Source organism: Somniosus microcephalus, chromosome 14 (genome assembly GCF_052327205.1).
Source record: "Somniosus microcephalus isolate GS21.2 chromosome 14, FLI_Smic_1.0, whole genome shotgun sequence".
Lineage (NCBI taxonomy): Eukaryota > Metazoa > Chordata > Chondrichthyes > Squaliformes > Somniosidae > Somniosus > Somniosus microcephalus.
Window position 1 is genome coordinate 117,770,865 of NC_141000.1, and position 18,399 is coordinate 117,789,263.

At 45.5% G+C, this 18,399-nt stretch overlaps 2 protein-coding genes across 13 annotated transcripts in view; one reads left to right on the forward strand and one right to left on the reverse strand.

Annotated features, from left to right (window-relative positions):
* appa (amyloid beta (A4) precursor protein a) overlaps positions 1 to 8,132 on the forward strand; it is a 170,692-nt gene extending 162,560 nt beyond the window's left edge. For all 4 annotated transcript variants that reach the window (XM_086007239.1, XM_086007240.1, XM_086007242.1 and 1 more), the window contains 3 exons: positions 539 to 639; positions 4,211 to 4,357; positions 7,289 to 8,132. In XM_086007239.1, the coding sequence (XP_085863365.1) occupies positions 539 to 639; positions 4,211 to 4,357; positions 7,289 to 7,390 (350 nt within the window). In that variant the 3' untranslated portion in view covers positions 7,391 to 8,132. The remainder of the gene's footprint in view (positions 1 to 538; positions 640 to 4,210; positions 4,358 to 7,288) is intronic.
* The window catches only part of gabpa (GA binding protein transcription factor subunit alpha), a 384,408-nt gene that overhangs the window by 258,394 nt on the left and 107,615 nt on the right, over positions 1 to 18,399 (reverse strand). The window lies entirely within an intron of this gene.

The window sequence follows — 18,399 nt, forward strand, 5'->3', positions numbered from 1 at the left end:
TTTAATTTTTACTCTTCTGAATTGCATAACCTCCTTTTGATTGCACAAATATAATGCCCAGTGAGTGAAGTTGAAAGGAACAAGGTGAACCCTTAGACAGAACATGTCAGCTGTGAAGGGGGTCATATGAGGAATGCTTTGCTGAGGAAATGGGCAGCTTCTTTTATCCATCTTATTCTCTCACTCCGTCTCCTCTCTCTGGCCCCCTCCCTCTTTTCCCCATCCCTCTGGCCCCCTCCTCACCATTCCCTTGTTTTTTTTCCCCCTCTGGCCCCTCCCCTTCCCCCTCTGGCACCTCCCCTCTCCCTCCCTCCTCCTCCTCTTGCCCCCTCCCCCTTCCCAAAACCAGCTCTTTCTCACCCCCTGGCCCATTCCCTCACCACCCCCCCCCCCCCCCTCCAAACTCTGAGGTTGCACCTGGGACATTGGCACAGACTGGGGATTTGCACCTGGGACATTCTGGTCTGTGTGGGTCAGTTGCACGCTGCCGTTACCAAGTTTAAAAAAAGAAGTCCTTAATGGTTTTGTCTGCGCACAGGTTCGGGACTCACTGGCATTAAGCAAGAGGAAATAGCTGAAGTAAAGATGGAGACCGAATTCCGACAGGACTCTGGGTATGAGGTGCATCATCAGAAGCTGGTGAGTGAATTGGTAGCGTGGACGGTGAATGCATATTTGAAAGATGTTCCCAATAATTTGGAAACTTTAATTGCTTCATCAATTCGCGATGGTGCTATCCTAATCCTGAAATAGTCTTGTCAATGCAAGGCAGCAGATTAATCAAAGATAATCCCTTTCTTTTCGAACCATGCACATCCTGTTCCAAGGTCTTCCCACTGTGGCTAGGAGCCAGTCACTGGGATTTGGCCCTCGAAGCTCAGGCAACTTGCTTCTATTTACTCTTGTATTTCTTATTCCTTGCTTTCTCCTGTTGAATGTTGTGGCCTGGAGATTTTGGAAAATGTGGTTCTTGGTGCTCTTGCCTTATTAGCAGATGAATGCTAAATCAGAACAAGTCAGTTAGTTTATGATGTATGCAGATTAGTGGGAATACCAGGTAACCATCAAGTCAGGAGTATGATCGAATATTTACCACTTTCCTGGATGGGTGCAGCTGCAACAACATTCAAGAACCTCAACACCATCCAGGAGAAAGCGTTTCGCGAGATCGGTGACGCTGCCACTGGACTCTGTAGCCACCCTCTCCGCCGTGTGGCTGCTGTACGATCTGAAGGACACACTGCAGCAACAACAAAATGACTTCGACATCACCTCCCGCCCCTACAACCCCCACCACCGAGAAGAATAAGAGCAGCAGTGGCGTGGGAACACCACTACCACCAACTTTCACACCAGCCTGACTTAGACATATATCGGCATCCCTTCATTGTCACTGGGTCAGTATCCTAGAATTCCCCACCTCACACCATTCTGGGGGCACCTGCACTATGAGGATTGCAGTTAGAAGGCCGCTGCCACCACCTTGGGGCAACTCGCGATGGGCAATAAATGTCAGCGTCACCCACACTCCCAAATCAAATTGTAATAAAAATGTGTCTGTCAAGGCCTCATCGAATGCACATAAGCGACCCACAAAGATTTTTTTTTAAAACTTGGACACTCCTGGCTTTGTGGGTAAGATCATCACCTTGTGCAATACTAGGCCGCACAGACCCAGGATTTGATTTTCTGTCTGCACTGAGCTAGCTTAACTCCGCGTTGGCAGCAGTGCTATAATTGGCCTCTGCTGCCCAAGGCTAGGGAGGGGGAGAAATCAATGGAGTGGCTCCTTCTAGAAAGTACGCTTGTATATATGGTGAGGGTAGGATCAGGCTCGACTGATGCCTTTCACAGTAAAATGTCAGTCATCAAATTTTGTAACACAGAAGAGGACCATTTGGCCAATCATGCCTGCACCAGCTTCCTGAACGCTCTCCACTTCGCTCCATCCCTCTGACCTTGACCTTTCCCTCTGCCCTCTTAATTGTTTTATTTTTTTCAACTATTTATCCTCCTGATGCTTCATTTCAGGTCCACATGAAGAATGACCATTCGATAAAGTAACGGAGCATTGGCTTCACCCAAACCCAAAAAGGAAATGCAAGAGCCTGTGCAGACCTTCTTGGAGGTTTATAAAAGGCCCAAATCCTTCACCTCTTCTGGAACACGTCATTCAACCAAAATAATTCTTTAAAAAAAAACTTGAGCTCATCCAAAACATCTGCTACCCGTGTCCTAACTCGCACCAAGACCCGTTCACCCATCGCCCCCTGTGCTCACTGCCCCGTGTCCTAACTCGCACCAAGACCCGTTCACCCCTTTGCTTGCTGACCTACATTGGCTCCCAGTCCGGCAGTGCCTCAATTTTAAAATTCTTCTTCTTGTTTACAACTCCCTCCATGACCTCGCCCCTCCCTATCTCTGTAACCTCCTCCAGCCCTACAACCCTCCGAGATAGAAACATAGAAGATAGGAGCAGGAGTAGGGCATTCGGCCCTTCGAGCCCGCTCCGCCATTCAATGAGATCATGGCTGATCATCCAAATTCAGCACCCGGTCCCTGCCTTCTCCCCATATCGCTTGATCCCTTTAGCCTTAAGAAATATATCCAACTCTTTCTTGAATATACTTAATGAACTGGCCTCCACCGCCCTCTGTGGCAGAGAATTCCACAGGTTCACCACTCTCTGGGTGAAGAAATTCCTCCTCATTTCAGTCCTAAATGGCTTACCCCTTATCCTTTTAGACTATAACCCCTGGTTCTGGACTCCCCGGCCATCAGAAACATCCTTCCTGCATCTAGTCTGTCCAGGCCTGACAGAATTTTATAGGTTTCGATGAGATCCCCTCTCAATCTTCTAAACTCCAGTGAGTATAAGCCCAATCGACACAATCTCTCCTCACACATCATTCCTGCCATCCCAGGTATCAGCCTGGTGAAGCTTCGCTGCACTCCTTCCATGGCAAGAACGTCCTTCCTCAGATAAGGCGACCAAAACTGCACACAATACTCAAGGTGTGGTCTCTGCGCTCCTCCAATTGTGCATCCCGATTTTAATCGCGACACCATTGGCAGCCGAGCCTTCAGTTGCCTAGGTCCTAAGCTCTGGAATTTGCTCCCTAAACCTCTCCTCCCCTCTACCTCTCTCTCTCCTCCTTTAAGACACTCCTTAAAACTCTTTGTCCAAGCGTTTGGTCGTCTGTCCTAATATCTCCTTATGTGGCTCGGTGTCAAATTGTGTTTGATAACGCTTTGGGACATTTTGCTACCTTAAAAAAGCTATTGCAAGTTGTTGTTGCAGCTCTGCAGTAAAAGGACCCATAAAAAGATTTTCTTTTCCCCATTTACGTCAGTGCTTTTTATTTTTTTTAAAACTGCAGAGGCACAGAAGAAATTAGTTTTTTTAATATGTGAAAAATAAAGCTGTTGCTTCCCGCATCAGTGCTTAACTATAGCCACTCCAGATAGGAGCACTAGATGCTTTTTTTTGCTGTTTACAGGAACCAGATGGAAACTCTGCAGTCGGATGGCTAAAATGGGCACCTCGATGTTAATTTTAATAATTAAACTGGCTGTCAAATTCTGCAGTGTATCCAGAATAGGCATGCTTGCATGTCTTTTATTTTAAGAACCATGTATGCTAACTGCTTCGACACAATTGGGAATCACTGTAATCTGGGTAGTGTGTGCGTGTGTCAGTTGACGTTGCTTTTGAAGATTGCCCCTTTGAATATTGACCTATTTAGCAGTCGGTCAGAGCCGGGTGTGTATTCAGGGAGGGCATGGTGAATGTTATTAATGAGAATCCTTTCCATTTAAAAAATATACCTTAGCCTGTCTGATGTGCAGTAATTGAATTCCTAGGCAGTGTGTTAAGAAATGTTCAGATCTGCAGATGCACAATACTTTCCAAATAAACTCAAACTGCAGTCTTGTGGTTTTGTGAAATGTCACAACAGTTCTGAAAGGATTAAGTAGCTTGTATGTTTGAGCCTTAATGCAACCTAGCCAAGAGCAGCTGTTTTGCTAATGATATAAATGACTGCGTTTTCAGCGTGTCGATGGCTTATGAAATCTTGTCCCTGCTATAGTAAGTGAAATGCTGAGTTTTCTCTGGGTCCAAAAATGTGATGTGATTCACTGTCGCATGAACATTGTGCAGGAAGTGTTGGCTTTGGCTTATATTTATGTGCAAATCTTCTTTTGGTAGGTGTTTTTCCCAGAGGATGTTGGATCAAATAAAGGAGCTATCATTGGTCTCATGGTTGGAGGAGTTGTCATAGCAACAGTGATTGTCATCACCCTGGTGATGCTGAAAAAGAAGCAGTATACGTCGATCCATCATGGGGTTGTTGAGGTGGGTAATTATTTACCAGCCACTTAAACCCAAGCAGCCGCTGGAAGCGCCCACTTTATATTCTGTTGCCACAAATACTCCTTTTTGTTTTTGCATTGTAATTTTTTTTTCTCTCTGCCAATGTTCTCCCCTCCTTTCCTGAAGATTTTGATTTATTGCTGAACTATCGTTCTCCCTGGGCCCAAGTGACCCCATTATTCATGCATGCAGTACAAGTGATTTGTTCTGGCAAGTGAATTCTCATCACTCGGATCAGCTCGGGAACCAGCACTGTCACTACCTCCAGGGCTTTTAATGCGAAACCGCAGTACAGGGATAGCCAATAGCGCCATGTGCGGTAAGTGTAGGTATTAGTGGCAGGATGTCACACTGCCAATCACTTGGCCCATTTATGTGTGAGCCTTAATGCTGGGTGTTGTTTTACTGCAGGGGTGAAGCTGTGTGAATTTGTCTCGGTAGCTCACTAAACACTGGTCCCTGAAAGTCACCAAACAAAATAGATTTCTAGATCTTTCTGTTTTCCAAGTTTGCACCCTTTCTCCCGATTCCTTGCTGTGATATGGTTTCATATATGCTAGTAACCCTCTGGTGCTTTACACCATTTCTCAAATGGGAGGCTAGACAGTGAGTCAGCAAGCTATCTGACTTGTGGACAGGATAGACTGTAATGCCCAAATCAGTGTACCTTTAATTTTTTTTGGCTGTGTGGCCCCTTTATAAATACCGCACGTGCGGTTTTTCCCCATTTTAAAAGCCAGTGAGCCGGCCGCACGGGAGCTCCAGAGCGCTGCACGGCTTAAAGAGAACATGCATGCTTCCATCGAGTTACAGCACCGAAACAGGCCATTCAGCCCAACTGGTCTATGCCGGCGTTTATGCTCCACACGAGCCTCCTTCTTTCCAACTGGGCTGCTGGTGGAAATGAGGTGCGAGAACCCAGACTTCCCCGTCAACTTTCTGTTTTCCCCCACCCCTCCCCTACTGCCAGCCCAACTGAGATCAGCCATCTGTGCTCCGAGCTGGGATTGAAGCTAGGATCTTGCTGCGTGGCTAAGTGTCGCATCAGACAGTACATTTTCATACTATTAACAGGCAGCTCTGGGACCGTGTAGGAAGCATGAATAAATGAATGCCGATGAAACGGATCAATTAGAAAGTTCAGTGCTCTATCCCCATACACAGCAGCGCTAGGCTTTCTTAAATATTTTGCAACAGCCCCGATGACTGCAGTTGTAACAAAATCTGAGTGGATTGCAGAACAATGGAGCAGGTGCCCGCAGTGACATTGTTAAAGTACATTTATATTGCATTTGGGTCTTTTAATAGAAATTAAATTGCTTTTTTTTTTGCATTTCAAGTTAATTCCCAAAAAGCCACCAACAATGCACAGTACAATTTAAACTCTTTAATCTACCGAGCACTGAAATATTTTTCCATATTTATCCAAATCCTCTGCGTCTTTGTCTTAATGTTGTCTCTTTAAATTACTGACAAGCCCACAGATGCCTCCATGAAGGCTATTTATCATCAATGCAATTGGGGACGGGATCACCGTGTTGGCATCCTCTCAATGAGTAACTCATGGAGAGTGACAAACTTTCCCTTTAAGAAAACTTGAATATAACTCAGTCAACACTTGGGTTCAAAGTCCAGTAATGGCCAAGTATTCGGTGTTGAAGTGCTATTCCTTTCCTTAAATGAGACCATTAATAGTTCAAAAGTATTCATTGGCGAACTGATGCTCCTTGTTCAAAGTTATATTTGTCCTTTCTGTGCCAGCCGTGGCTCAGTGGGCAGCACTCTCGCCTCTTGAGTCAGAAGGCCATGGGTTCAAGTCCCACTCCAGACTTGAGCACATAATCCAGGCCGACACTCCCAGTACAATACTGAGGGAGTGCAGCACTGTCTGAGGTACTGTCTTACCAAGGCCCCATCTGCCCCCTCAGGTGGAAGTAAAAGATCCCACAGCACTATTGGAAGAAGAGCAGGGGAGTTCTCCCCGGTATCCTGGCCAATAATGATCCCTCAATCGACACCTGAAAACAGCTGACCTGGTCATCATCACATTGCTGTTTGTGGGAGCTTGCTGTGTGCAAATTGGCTGCTGCATTTGCTACATTACAACAGTGACTACATTTCAAAAAGTACTTGTTTGTGAAATGCTTTGGGACGTCCTTGCATATTGAAAGGCGCTATATAAATGCAAATCTTTTTTTCTCTCGTGTTCTTTTTAAAGTAGCTTTTTATCATTGAATTTTGTGATCTTGTGTATCAGACTAACTGCCTTTAGTAGTGTCCTTTGAAAATGTTCTCATGCTGACCCTGACCCAGTTTGGAAAGGCAGTGTATAATTGAAGCCATGCAGATAAGATTGAGATTTGAATCCTGATTGGTGCTATCAACTTTTCTCAGCTGGGAATCCAATTTTAACCAGCTCTCTTGGCTAGTGAGGCTAAAAATAAATGGCCAGCGTTCTTGCTGCTGATCATTGTCCAGTGATCCCTGCTGGAAGTGCACGCCTGTGGTCTTCAGGGCAGGGTTGGCTCAATTGTGATGCCCTTCATGGTCAAATTGCCTGCTGGCATTCACTCGAGGCTCACGTGTGGGGGAATGGCCACTAGGGCAGGCTACCGGAAGGCGATTGGCAGCCATGGAGCCTTCAGGAAAGGAGGAGGTGCGAACTGACAAAAGTAAAGGGGGCGAGGAGTGGTGGGAGAGGGGGGGGGGGGTGGAGAACCTGCTCAAAATGCTCAACATTGCGCTTGGGAATGGACTTTGCTGTGGTTCTTTATACAATTGTTACTAGCTATGCAGTTTCTGATTAATGCGTAGGAAATAAGCCAGGAGGCTGTAAGCAAAGTGCAGTTCCTCAAGGGCTGTGTGACACATTATGCAAACATTGTATCATTCTCTCTTCCCCCACACCCACAGGTCGATGCCGCTGTCACCCCGGAGGAACGCCACCTCTCAAAGATGCAGCAAAATGGATACGAGAACCCAACGTACAAGTTCTTTGAACAGATGCAAAACTAAAGCGTGCTCGCTACACATCCGTTCTAAACAGTAGTATAATCTCCCGAGCTGGACAGCATATGCTAGCTTCTACCGTGTGGTGTTCAGTTTGCCCGAGACACTCCGTGTACCATTACTCTGCTCATTCTCGCCTTTCTTGAACAGCTGTGCTGTAACACAAGTAGATGCCTGAACTGGAAGAAGCGAAAAGTCAGAAACAAACACGTGTATTCTTGATGAGCATTTTAACTGTTTCACTACGTGATTATTAATGAATGTTTTTTGTGAATTGTTAGGATTTCTCTGTACTTAGTGCATGACGATGATATTTGTCTCCTATCCAGTTGCTATTTATCATGTAGTTTGTTAGCAGGTTGTACTGTAATCTTGTGATTTTTTGTGCAGATGATGAAGTCCTTTTTAAATTGCGACACGCTTTAACATATTTGTGCTGCATTCAGTGAGAAGGGGAGGGATTCTGTGGGTGCTTTTGTCTTGGTCAGTTTAAACTGCTTCGCAGGTGAGCGGATACCATGCTGGTTTGGTATTTTTTTTTTCTGGGGGGGCGGGGGGGAGAAATCGGGCAGCGAGATGAGAAAAAGCAGGCTTACTATGCAGTAAAATTGTAGTGTTAGTGTTGATGATTATTCCAGATAATACAACGGAACATTTTTTTTTTCTTTGCAAGAGAGCTGCTGTTAAGCTGAATCTTCTTCGATGCTGTACAGTGTCTGTGAGCTGCAGAATAAAGGAAATGCCTGGTTTCTTGTGCCTGTGTTTTGTGTACCATTTTCAGCGTCATTCACTTAGGATCTTTTACTCATGTTAATCCTTGATGATTCTTTTTCTGAATGTAACTGTATTAGTGCGTCCCTGTGGCTTGCATACCCCCTGTGACAGAGCAAGCGACTTCATGGGGACATGCTCGAAACAGATGTATATACTGAGATGTGCTCTCAGTGGTAAGATAGGTTGTACAGATGTAGCTTTAAGAATGACTTTCTACAATGTATTACATAAATAAATTTAACACGATTCTTAATGAAATGTAGCTTGAATAGTTTTTTTTTTTTTAAACGCCTTCAATTTGTGCACCGTGAGGGATATTAGTGCTGGGGAATGGCAATGGTGGTGGCAGCAGTACTCCTGGGTTAGGTATAACATTTAGGTGTAGCGCTGAGCTCTCTGCTCTTCCTCTCCATCCACTTTACTGCACCAGTGTCGCGTACATTTCTGTCTTGCCCACACGAGTCGCCTTGTGATCACTGATCAATGCTGAGGTTGAAGCAGCTTTGTGCTGTGGGGCCCATGCCCGCTATTAAACAGATTGAGACGGGCCAAACTTATTTCACTTCGCACGCTTAAAGCCAAAAGGAGCCTTTCACTACATCAGTTTAAGCTGGACTTGAAAACGGGACACAAAAGTGAAAGGACCGATTCTAATCTAGTTTCCCACTGCATTTTTTTTTTAAACTTACCATGTGAAGTACATCTTGTGCCAATCGGATTGAGATGCCAGTGCAGGGCTTTGGCAATTCTTTTTGCGTTAGTTTTCAGACCTGAAGACCTGAACTTGCATTTCTGTAGTGCTTTTCATCTAGCAAAGTACTTTGCATTAAGGAGGACAGAACGATAGATGCTGAACAGTTGAGGGGGGGGTGGTGGATGGGGCAGGAGAGAAGCACAGGTCCAGACAAAGGGAAGGGCTTCACTGGGGTAGTTGCAAGGCAGAGGGATCTGGCTGGCTGACTGAGTAGCCACTGATGGAGAGGAGCAGAGGGTGCATGCAGGGGGATAAGGCAGGAGGAGATCACTTAGGAAGTCAACTCGCTGTCGGCCGTGCCTCAGTGGGTAGCACTCTCTTTGGAGTCAAAAGGTTGCGGGTTCAAGTTCCCCATGCAGAGACTTGAGCACATAATCCAGTCTGACTCTATAGTGCACGATCGAGAGCGCTGCACTGTCTTTCGGATGAGACGTGAAACCGAGGTCCCCACCTGCCCTTTCATGGCACTATTTCTAAGAGCAAGGGAATTCTCGGTGTGCTGGCCAATATTTATCCCACACCTAAAACAGATTATCTGGTTATCACATTGCAGGGTACAGCTTTCTGGGTGAGTTGAAACTGATGGAGGGGTGAGGCCCATTAGGATACTTGGAGAAGTTAAGACTCAGCATCATTAAAGGCACAGACTCGGGTTGCCACGGTGGCGGCCGTCAATATTGCGAAAATGGAAGACGACAGCCTTGGTAATGGACCCACCTGACTCTGCCTGAGATAGCAGCCGCGGAGTTTGATGGAGTGAAAGGCTGGAGGCACTTAGCTGCTGGCTTTGATCAGATACAGCGCAGATTTGCTGAGTAGAAGCAGTCGTGACAGTGAATGATTGTCCATTCCAGGAAAAGGCCTGTCCAGATTCTCTTGGGGAGGAATTTGTTTGACTGCAGGCAGTACCTGTCCAGGGTAACTCCATCCCAGAGCCATTTATAATTTCATTAAAATTCTTGCAGTAACTCTTAAAAAGCAGTAACAACACACCTCTTACCGCAAGCGATTGCATCAATCCAGTATGAGAAAGGTAACGATGCTGAGCTTCCCGGTGTTGAAAGCTGTAAATGGCAAATCAAGCAACAACCTGGAAGTGCACAACATGGGCTGTCTGAGACAGAAAGGATAGGCTAGCGACATTTGGAGAACCTACGTCAACTTTCAGCTTTTACTTTAAATTTTTCTTTTGCTAGCACCATCATCTGAGTCAGAAGGTTGTGGGTTCAAGTCCCACTCCAGAGACATCAGCACAAAAATCTAGGCCGACACTCCCAGTGCAGTACTGAGGCAGTGCTGCACTCTTGAAGGTGCTGTCTTTTGGATGAGACATTAAACCGAGGCCCCGTCTCTCTCGGCTGGATGTAAAAGATCCCATGACACTAATTTTGAAGAGGAGCAGGGGAGTTCTCCCCGGTGTCCTAGCCAAGATTTATTCCTCAAGCAACATCACCTTAAAAAAAAAAAAATATCTGGTCGTGATCACATTGCTCTTTGTGGGACCTTGCTGTGTATCCAACATTGCAAGTGTCTAAAGTACTTCATTGGTTGTAAAGTGCTTTTGGGAGGTCACAGGAACAGGAGGAGGCCATTCAGCCCCTAGAGCCTCTTCTGCCATTCAGTTAGATCATGGCTGATCTGTATCTTAGCCCCATCCACCTGCCTTGGCTCCTTATCCTTTTATACCCGTGTCTGGCAAAAATCTATCGATCTCCTATTTTAAATGATTAATTATTAAATAATAAAAATTGCACTTTATCTCCTCTGGGCTTCTCCAAGATATTCCGAGCCCAGTTGTAGATGCAGCAGGCGATCAGTGCAAAGCTCCCACCATTTCACGGTCGAAGGCATGATGTGGAGCTGTTCCCGCTGCAGTGCTCACGGTGAACCAGACCAGTGTGGAATGTTCCCCAATACTTATGAAAATTGAGGCTTGGTCCTTAACCCAGAGAGAGAAAAAATGTGAATGGAAAAACAGAGGAGGCTGATCAAGATCAGAAAGAGAAAGATTAATATTCCAGGTGTGTGACCCGTCATCTCCCACCAATTCAGGTTCTGGTTCTGTTGTTTTCTTGTATCACATAGAATGTACAGCACAGACAGGCCATTTGGCCCAACAGGTCCATGCAGGCATTTCTGCTCCACCTGAGCCTATGATTTAAGCGTTGCTGCAGACTTTCTATGAATGGGAAGATGTGAAAACTGGTAGTTTTTAAAAAAAATTATACCAAAGTTGAGAAGCTACAGGAGGTGAACTACCTCGCCTTCCTGGGTTTTGCCCAGGGCAATTCGGGATGGGCAATAAATGCTGGCCTTGCCAGCGACGCCCACATCCCATAAACTAATTTTTAAAAAGGCACAGGGTGAGCTGAAGCAAGGTAGCTCCCGTGGACCCAGTTAATTACTGTGGGTTATAAAGTATATTTCTTTTTATTTCTCTCGCCTTTCCCAATCTGCTACATCTATAGAGTGAAATATCACACATGTTTCTACCATTTACACTAGATGTCAAGCATGGTGTTATTCACTCTTTGCAGCATGATCTGCTAAGACCACACGATACTCCAGGCACACCGTGGCAGTGTGTATCTACAGGATACACTGCAGCCAGTGGCCAAGGCTTCTTCGGCAGCACCTCCAAAACCCACAACCTCCATCACCCAGAAGGACAAGGGCAGCAGGCACGTGGGAACACCACCACCTCCAAGTTCCCCTCCAAGTCACACACCATCCTGACTTAGGACACATATCGCCGCTCCTTCGTCGTCACTGGGTCAAAATCCTGGAACTCCCTCCCTAACAGCGCTGTGGGAGTACCTTCACCACACAGACTGTAGCGGTTCAAGAAGGCGGCCCACCACCACCTTCTCATGGGCAACTGGGGATGGGCAATAAAATGACGGTATTGCCAGCGGTGCCCACATCCCAAGAATTAGTTTTTTTTTTAATCTGCATTGGTTAACTTTATTCCGTCCTCTAACTTTGCTGAAGTCCCCAGTTCTGCTGGAGTGTGGTTCCATTGGCACCAGCACACCTTCATTTGTGAGTGTTGGCAGGGTACATCTATAACCTTTTCCAGTTCTGACGAAAGGTCACCGACCTGAAACGTTGACTCTGTTTCTCTCTCCACCGATGCTGCCTGACCTGCTGAGCGTTTCCAGCATTTTCTGGGGAGGGGGGGGTTCTTTAATTTTATATATTCTATATAATATAAAATCAAAGGTGGGGTTCAATGCAAGAGAGGTTGAAGTTGCTGAGGTGACATGGTGCACAAACACAACCGCACTTGGGGATGTGGCCGCACGCGGAGCCATCCCTGTGCACAGGAAGTCTGTTCTGGAGCAACCGGTGCAGACTGGCCCTCCCCTCAGGAAATATGTCCGGGGTTGCATTCGTTGCATATGCCTGTGGAGTTGGCGGAGGGTGATCCGGGGTGAGAACCTGGACTGAAGCTTTTCTTATCTCAAGTGTGGTCTCCAGTTGTAGAATCTCCTGTTCCTCCCTGGCCAAGATCAGCTAATTCAGCACATTCGAACCTGGAATGGGTAAAATCTGATGTCAAGGTAAATAGTAACAGGCCCTCTGGAGACAATAAATTACACTGGGGCAGTGTTATAATATACACTTAAAACAGCGTGCTGGAAAATTCAGTTGAGCATCAAGTTCAGGTGTAGCATCGTCCGCAGTGCAAAAAAAACGCACAGAGTGCAACCATCCATTAATGACAAGCGGAAAACCCAGCTCAGAGTTTCAGGAAGTGGCTCAATTTAAGCCTTGTGATTGTGGTTAACATTCCGTGAAATTAGTCGAAGCAACTACAACTGCAGGGTTGCCAGTGTTGCCTGAATGAGCCCAGTCCGCCCACATGGAAATCGTTGCTTTCTGCTCTGAATTGAAGAAGGTTGAAAAGCAGTGGGCTATAGATCTGTGACCTTGGATGACCTGAGGTTTTAGAGCAAGAACTCCCATTTCAAAGCAAGTCCTGAGAACCCCAACTTGTGTTCGGAGGCAAATACTGAGGTGAACCCTACGTTGTGTTGTGACACAGCGGTGTGTTTTTCCCCCTCCCCTCCGTTTTCCCCCCTTCCTGCTCATGGGATACAATTCCATGAGTGCCGGCAGCCCCAGGTACTTCCCAATATGAGCACACTTCATGTGTGTGCCTTGATAGTGTCAGCAGGCTACTTGACCATGCAGTGGGTAGAGAGAGGTGCACCACAGATGAACCCAATCCAAGGTTTCGAACCTTGGCTGATTTTTTTTCCCCTCCCTTCTCTTTCTAGCCTAGCAGCACCAAAGCCAAGCACCCCCACACCCCCCATTCCCCCAGGCGCTAAGATCAGCTAACTCAGCTCAGACTGGGGATTGACCCTAGGACCTTCTGGTCTGGTGACATGGCTGTTGGGAAGGCCAATGGGAGTCATGGACAGCTTCTAGTGGTCTTGCTCAAATAAGGAGTCAAATTTAAGAAGCCATATTGGAACTCCAAGATTTCATTCACTACTTTGTTTTGTGTCCTTTAGAGATGAGAAGTGTTTTTATTTCCTGGTATTCTCTGTCCTGAAGATGGCAACTCGTGCAATTCTACAAGTCTGTCAGTCCTCTGGTACAGTGTAATTCTAGACAGCCAGTGTCAACAGGCACTGGATCTCCAGATGTGTCTACTCAAGGAATGACCGCTGGCGATCTGAAGCTAGAGTTCTAGCTAAGTCTCTTTCTCCAACCCCCACCACCCCCTCCCCTCCTCAAGACAAAAATGTCTAGGACCAATTGCAGTATCTCATACCTTCGTCCCCACGCCCCCAAATGCCCTGACTAAGAAACATGGAAACATAGGAGCAGGAGTAGGCCATTCGGCCCTTCGAGCCTGCTCCGCCATTCAATACGATCATGGCTGATCCTCTATCTCAATACCATATTCCCGCTCTCTCCCCATACCTCTTGATGCCTTTTGTGTCTAGAAATCTATCTTTCTCCTTAAATATATTCAATGACTTGGCCTCCACAGCTGTCTGGTAGAGAATTCCACAGGTTCACCACCCTCCGAGTGAAGAAATTTCTCCTCATCTCAGTCCTAAATGTCCTACCCCGTATCCTGAGACTGTGACCCCTCATTCTAGACCCCCCAGCCAGGGGAAACATCCTCCCTGCATCCAGTCTGTCTAGCCCTGTCAGAATTTTATACATTTCAATGAGATAAGAATCACTAACTCAGCACAGGCTCGAGATCAAACCTGCTGTCTTCTCGCCTCGCTACATCACAGGATTTATTTACCAACTGAGCAATTGGAAGGGAAGGGAAGGTGGGTTAATCAAGTAAAATACATGGAGCCAGCGTTTAATCAGAAATGTTCTCTCTCTATGCATCAAACCATAAGTGGTTAACGTTGGCCTCGCCTGTCCTGATATAAGAGGTTTGTGACGTACACTGACTTCTCTTCCCTGCTAATTAAGTGTGGATTATCAGTTGGTAACCTTGCTGTGATCACAGTTACTAATCCTTCAGTGTCGACGGTTTTATGCCTCAGCTGCACGGAGGAGAGAAGCAGCTGATGTCCACGTGACACCTGATGTCCGCCTAAAAATGGAACAAAGCTGCCGGCAAACCCACCCCCCACGACAGGACGTATGAGGGTGAAATAAAAGTACAAAACCCACAGCAGGGTCTCTCAGCACCAAAGACTGAAAAGACGGGTTCACGTTTCAGCTGGGATGTTGGGTTCTCTCCAAGGCTGACTGACCCTGCAGTCCGATTTCAGCATTTTCTGTTTCATTTATCAGCCTGTGCTGGTATTTTTTTTTACACTTTTTTTATCTGGGTAGAGAAGTGATTTCGAGGCTGTAATCTCATCACAAGGTTGAGCTATTATTTAGACTGTGCAAGCGTTGTTTCTGCAGCTTTATGTCATCTGAACCCCTTTAATTAGATTAAATAAAAACAGAAAATGCTGGAAACACTCAGCAGGTCAGGCAGCATCTGTGGAGAGCGAGAAACCCTTCAATTAGATTACTGGCCTGTGATCGATTTTAGTATTAATTAATCTTTCAAAAAAAAAAATTTTCTCAGGGGTATGAGGCCCAGCCCCTACTTACCTTGAGAAGGTGGTGGTGGGCCTTCTTCATTGTAGTGTTTGTTCATCCTGAGCAGCTTGCTAGGCCTCTTCAGAGGGCATTAAGAGTCAATGGGATGTTTGAAGTGCTTTGGAACGTCCTGAGGTCGTTAAAGACGCTATATAAATGCAAGTCTTTCTTTTTAATGAAGGGGGAAATTTTAACTTTTGGTGATAGCGTAAAATGGGCAATATCGGATTGGACACCTGTTATACACATCTCCTGTTTTAAATCAGGCGGCCAATCGATCCGATATCGCCCGTATTACAATATCGCCAAAAGTAAAAATTACCCCCAATCATGTACATAGGAACATAAGAAATAAGAGCAGGAGTCGGCCTTACGGCCCCTCGAGCCTGCTCCGCCATTCAATAAGATCATGGCTGATCATCCACCTCAACTACACTTTCCCGTCCGATCTCCATATCCCTTGATTCCCCTAAAGTCCAAAAATCTATCGATCTCAGCCTTGAATATACTCATTGACTCAGCATCCACAGCCCTCTGGGGTAGAGAATTCCAAAGATTCACAACCCTCTTGAGTGAAGAAATTCCTCCTCATCTCAGTCTTAAATGGCCGACCCATTATCCTGAGACTATGCCCCCTAGTTCTAGACACTCCAGCCAGGGGGAAACAACCTCTTAGCATCTACCCTGTCAATCCCCCTCAGAATCTTGTATGTTTCAATGAGATCACCTCTCATTCTTCTAAACTCCAGAGAGTATCGGCCCATTCTACTCAATCTCTCATCATAGGACAGCCCTTGTGAAGGAATAAGCCATATAACCTTTTTAGAAAAATACACTATCTTATGAAAGAATTCTGGCCTTGTTGAGATAAGACAGTTGTTGACTCTGAATAAATAACCTTATTAAAACAGAAGAATGGGTGGCTCCGAATGGGTGGCCTTGTTGGAACAGAACAACAGTTAACCCTGGATAAATTATCTTGATTACACCTCTTAAAGATGACACATGAGATAAGGGACATCTGCCCTTCACACCTTCTTTATGGTGAACCCAGAACACCTGGAGATGCGGCAGATTCTGGAATATTACAAGCTGATGTGGCAGTAAGAATTGCAGAAGTCAGCAGAAAGATGAATAGTGATAATTAACTTGGATCAGCAGAAAAAGGGTATAAATATTGAAGTCTCAAATGAGGTATCAGCGTCACTTTAATCGGGCAAGGCGATTCCCGACTACAGAGGCGGCTCTGTAATCTTTCACTCTTTGTACCTCGGGGATCGAAGGTAATTTGATATTGATGGATATCCTGTATAGAAAATTTTAAGAACTGTAGTACTGTAGCAAAGTTAAGATTTAAATGTAAGATTCTCTGTTAAAAATAAAACCGTATTTTTTCTCTTTTTAGAACTGCCAATGTTGCGATTGACTGATTCACCAACTGTAAATTGCATGTCGGTTCTTTTAATAAATCTCTATATATTTTTAGAATTGTCACACATAAGTCTTCTGTATCAAAAACTCGCAAACTCAATCTCTGTACACTCTTTGGTGAAGAGGTACATTTCTGAGGGGAGATCTCCGGACCCTCATAATATCCGGGACGTTACAGTCTGACTGAACTTATTAAAAGTGCTATCTGGAGGATGGTAACATTCTCGGGTTGTTCCTTTCCTTTAGGGAGAGATAGTCCAGACCTTTAGACCCAATTAAGCGTCTTTAGGATTTGGCTACCTCAACCTTTAGTTGAAAGTGAACATCTGAGAAATACACCGGATCCAGGATAGCCCCAAAGGGGCTAGGACAAGTAAATGTCCTTTCACCCTCTTATCCCAGGAATCAATCTAGTGAACCTTCATTGCACCGCCTCCAAGGCAAGTATATCCTTCCTTAGATAAGGAGACCAAAACTGTGCACAGTACTCCAGGTGTGGTCTCACCAAGGCCCTGTACAATTGTAGCAAGACTTCCTTACTCTTATACTCCAACCCCCTTGCAATAAAGGCCAACATGCCATTTGCCTTCCTTATTGCTTGCTGTACCTGCATGCTAGCCTTCTGTGTTTCTTGCACGAGGACACCCAAATCTCTCTGAACACCAACATTTGAAAGTTTCTCACCATTTAAAAAATATTCTGTTTTTCTATTCTTCCTACCAAAGTGAGGGACTGGAGGAACATATAGGTCAGACTGGGTAGGGACGACAGGCTCCCCTCCCTCAAGTACATTAGTGAACCAGTTGGATTTTTTCTTCAACAATCCAGCAGCTTTCATGCTCCTGGTGCCGGCCCACCGACAGCTTGCCATGGTGGAATTTGAACCCTTGACCCCAGGTTTACTAGTCCACTACTACTAACCATATTGAAGACTTTTTCTCCCCATTCTAATTTTCTTCCTCTGCTGAAGACTCATGCAGCTCCACAGCTATTCACACTCTGGTACTTCAGCCTAGTGGCTAGTCTTTACGCACGAGTCGAGAAGTGAGTGTTGGAAGGCTATTCCATCATGCAATATCGCAGGCCAGCATAACCCTCTCCTCACACACACGCACACACAAATTATAACACTTTACAGCAGAAGTCACTAAATAGTGATCAGGAGCAGAAATCCCTGCTCTCTAACCCAAGGCTGCTGAGACCAATTGGAACAGCCTAGCTGAGATTGCTGAACTTGTTACCGACTGGAGATTGAAGTTGGGACCTGCTAGTCAGTATGCCTTAATACATAGACATTCTTATGAATCTACTGAATAGAAGACAGGAGCTGCTGACATCTGCCATGACATTTGGTGTTAGCAAAAATATAAATAAAACCTGTGTGTATTTTTCCTCTCTACACTGGAATAATTTCAAGATGATAGTTACAGACTGCTTGATCCTTGATCTGCCTGGTTGGATGTTATCTGAACCCTGATTAGATCTTGGCCCTGTAATTATTCCTGATATCCATTAATCTCCATTTATGTTACATAAGAGACTTGAACTTGGCTACTGTGCACACTCAGTATGCTTCGTCCCTGCTCCTTTTGAAGAGTAAGTAATGTCAATCTATTCTAGACTCCCAGGACTACTGTCCCAAGAGACCAGTAGATTCTCAAGCAGAATTTCTTTTCTTTCCATGAACTACTAATGCAGTGTCAGCCTTGGCTCAGTGTGTAGCACTTTTGTTTCTGAGTCAGAAGGTTGTGGCTCAAGTCCCACTCCAGAGATTTAAGCATATGATGTAGGCTGACACCAGTGCTGCACTGTCAGGGGTGTCGTCTTTCGAATGAGATGTTAAACCGAGGCCCTCGCAGGTGGAGGTAAAAGAGCCCATGGCACTATTTTGAAGAAGAGCAGGGGCAGTTCTCCCCGGTGTCCTCATTTATCCATATTTAACCCTCAAGCAGCGCCTCAGCAGATTATCTGATTA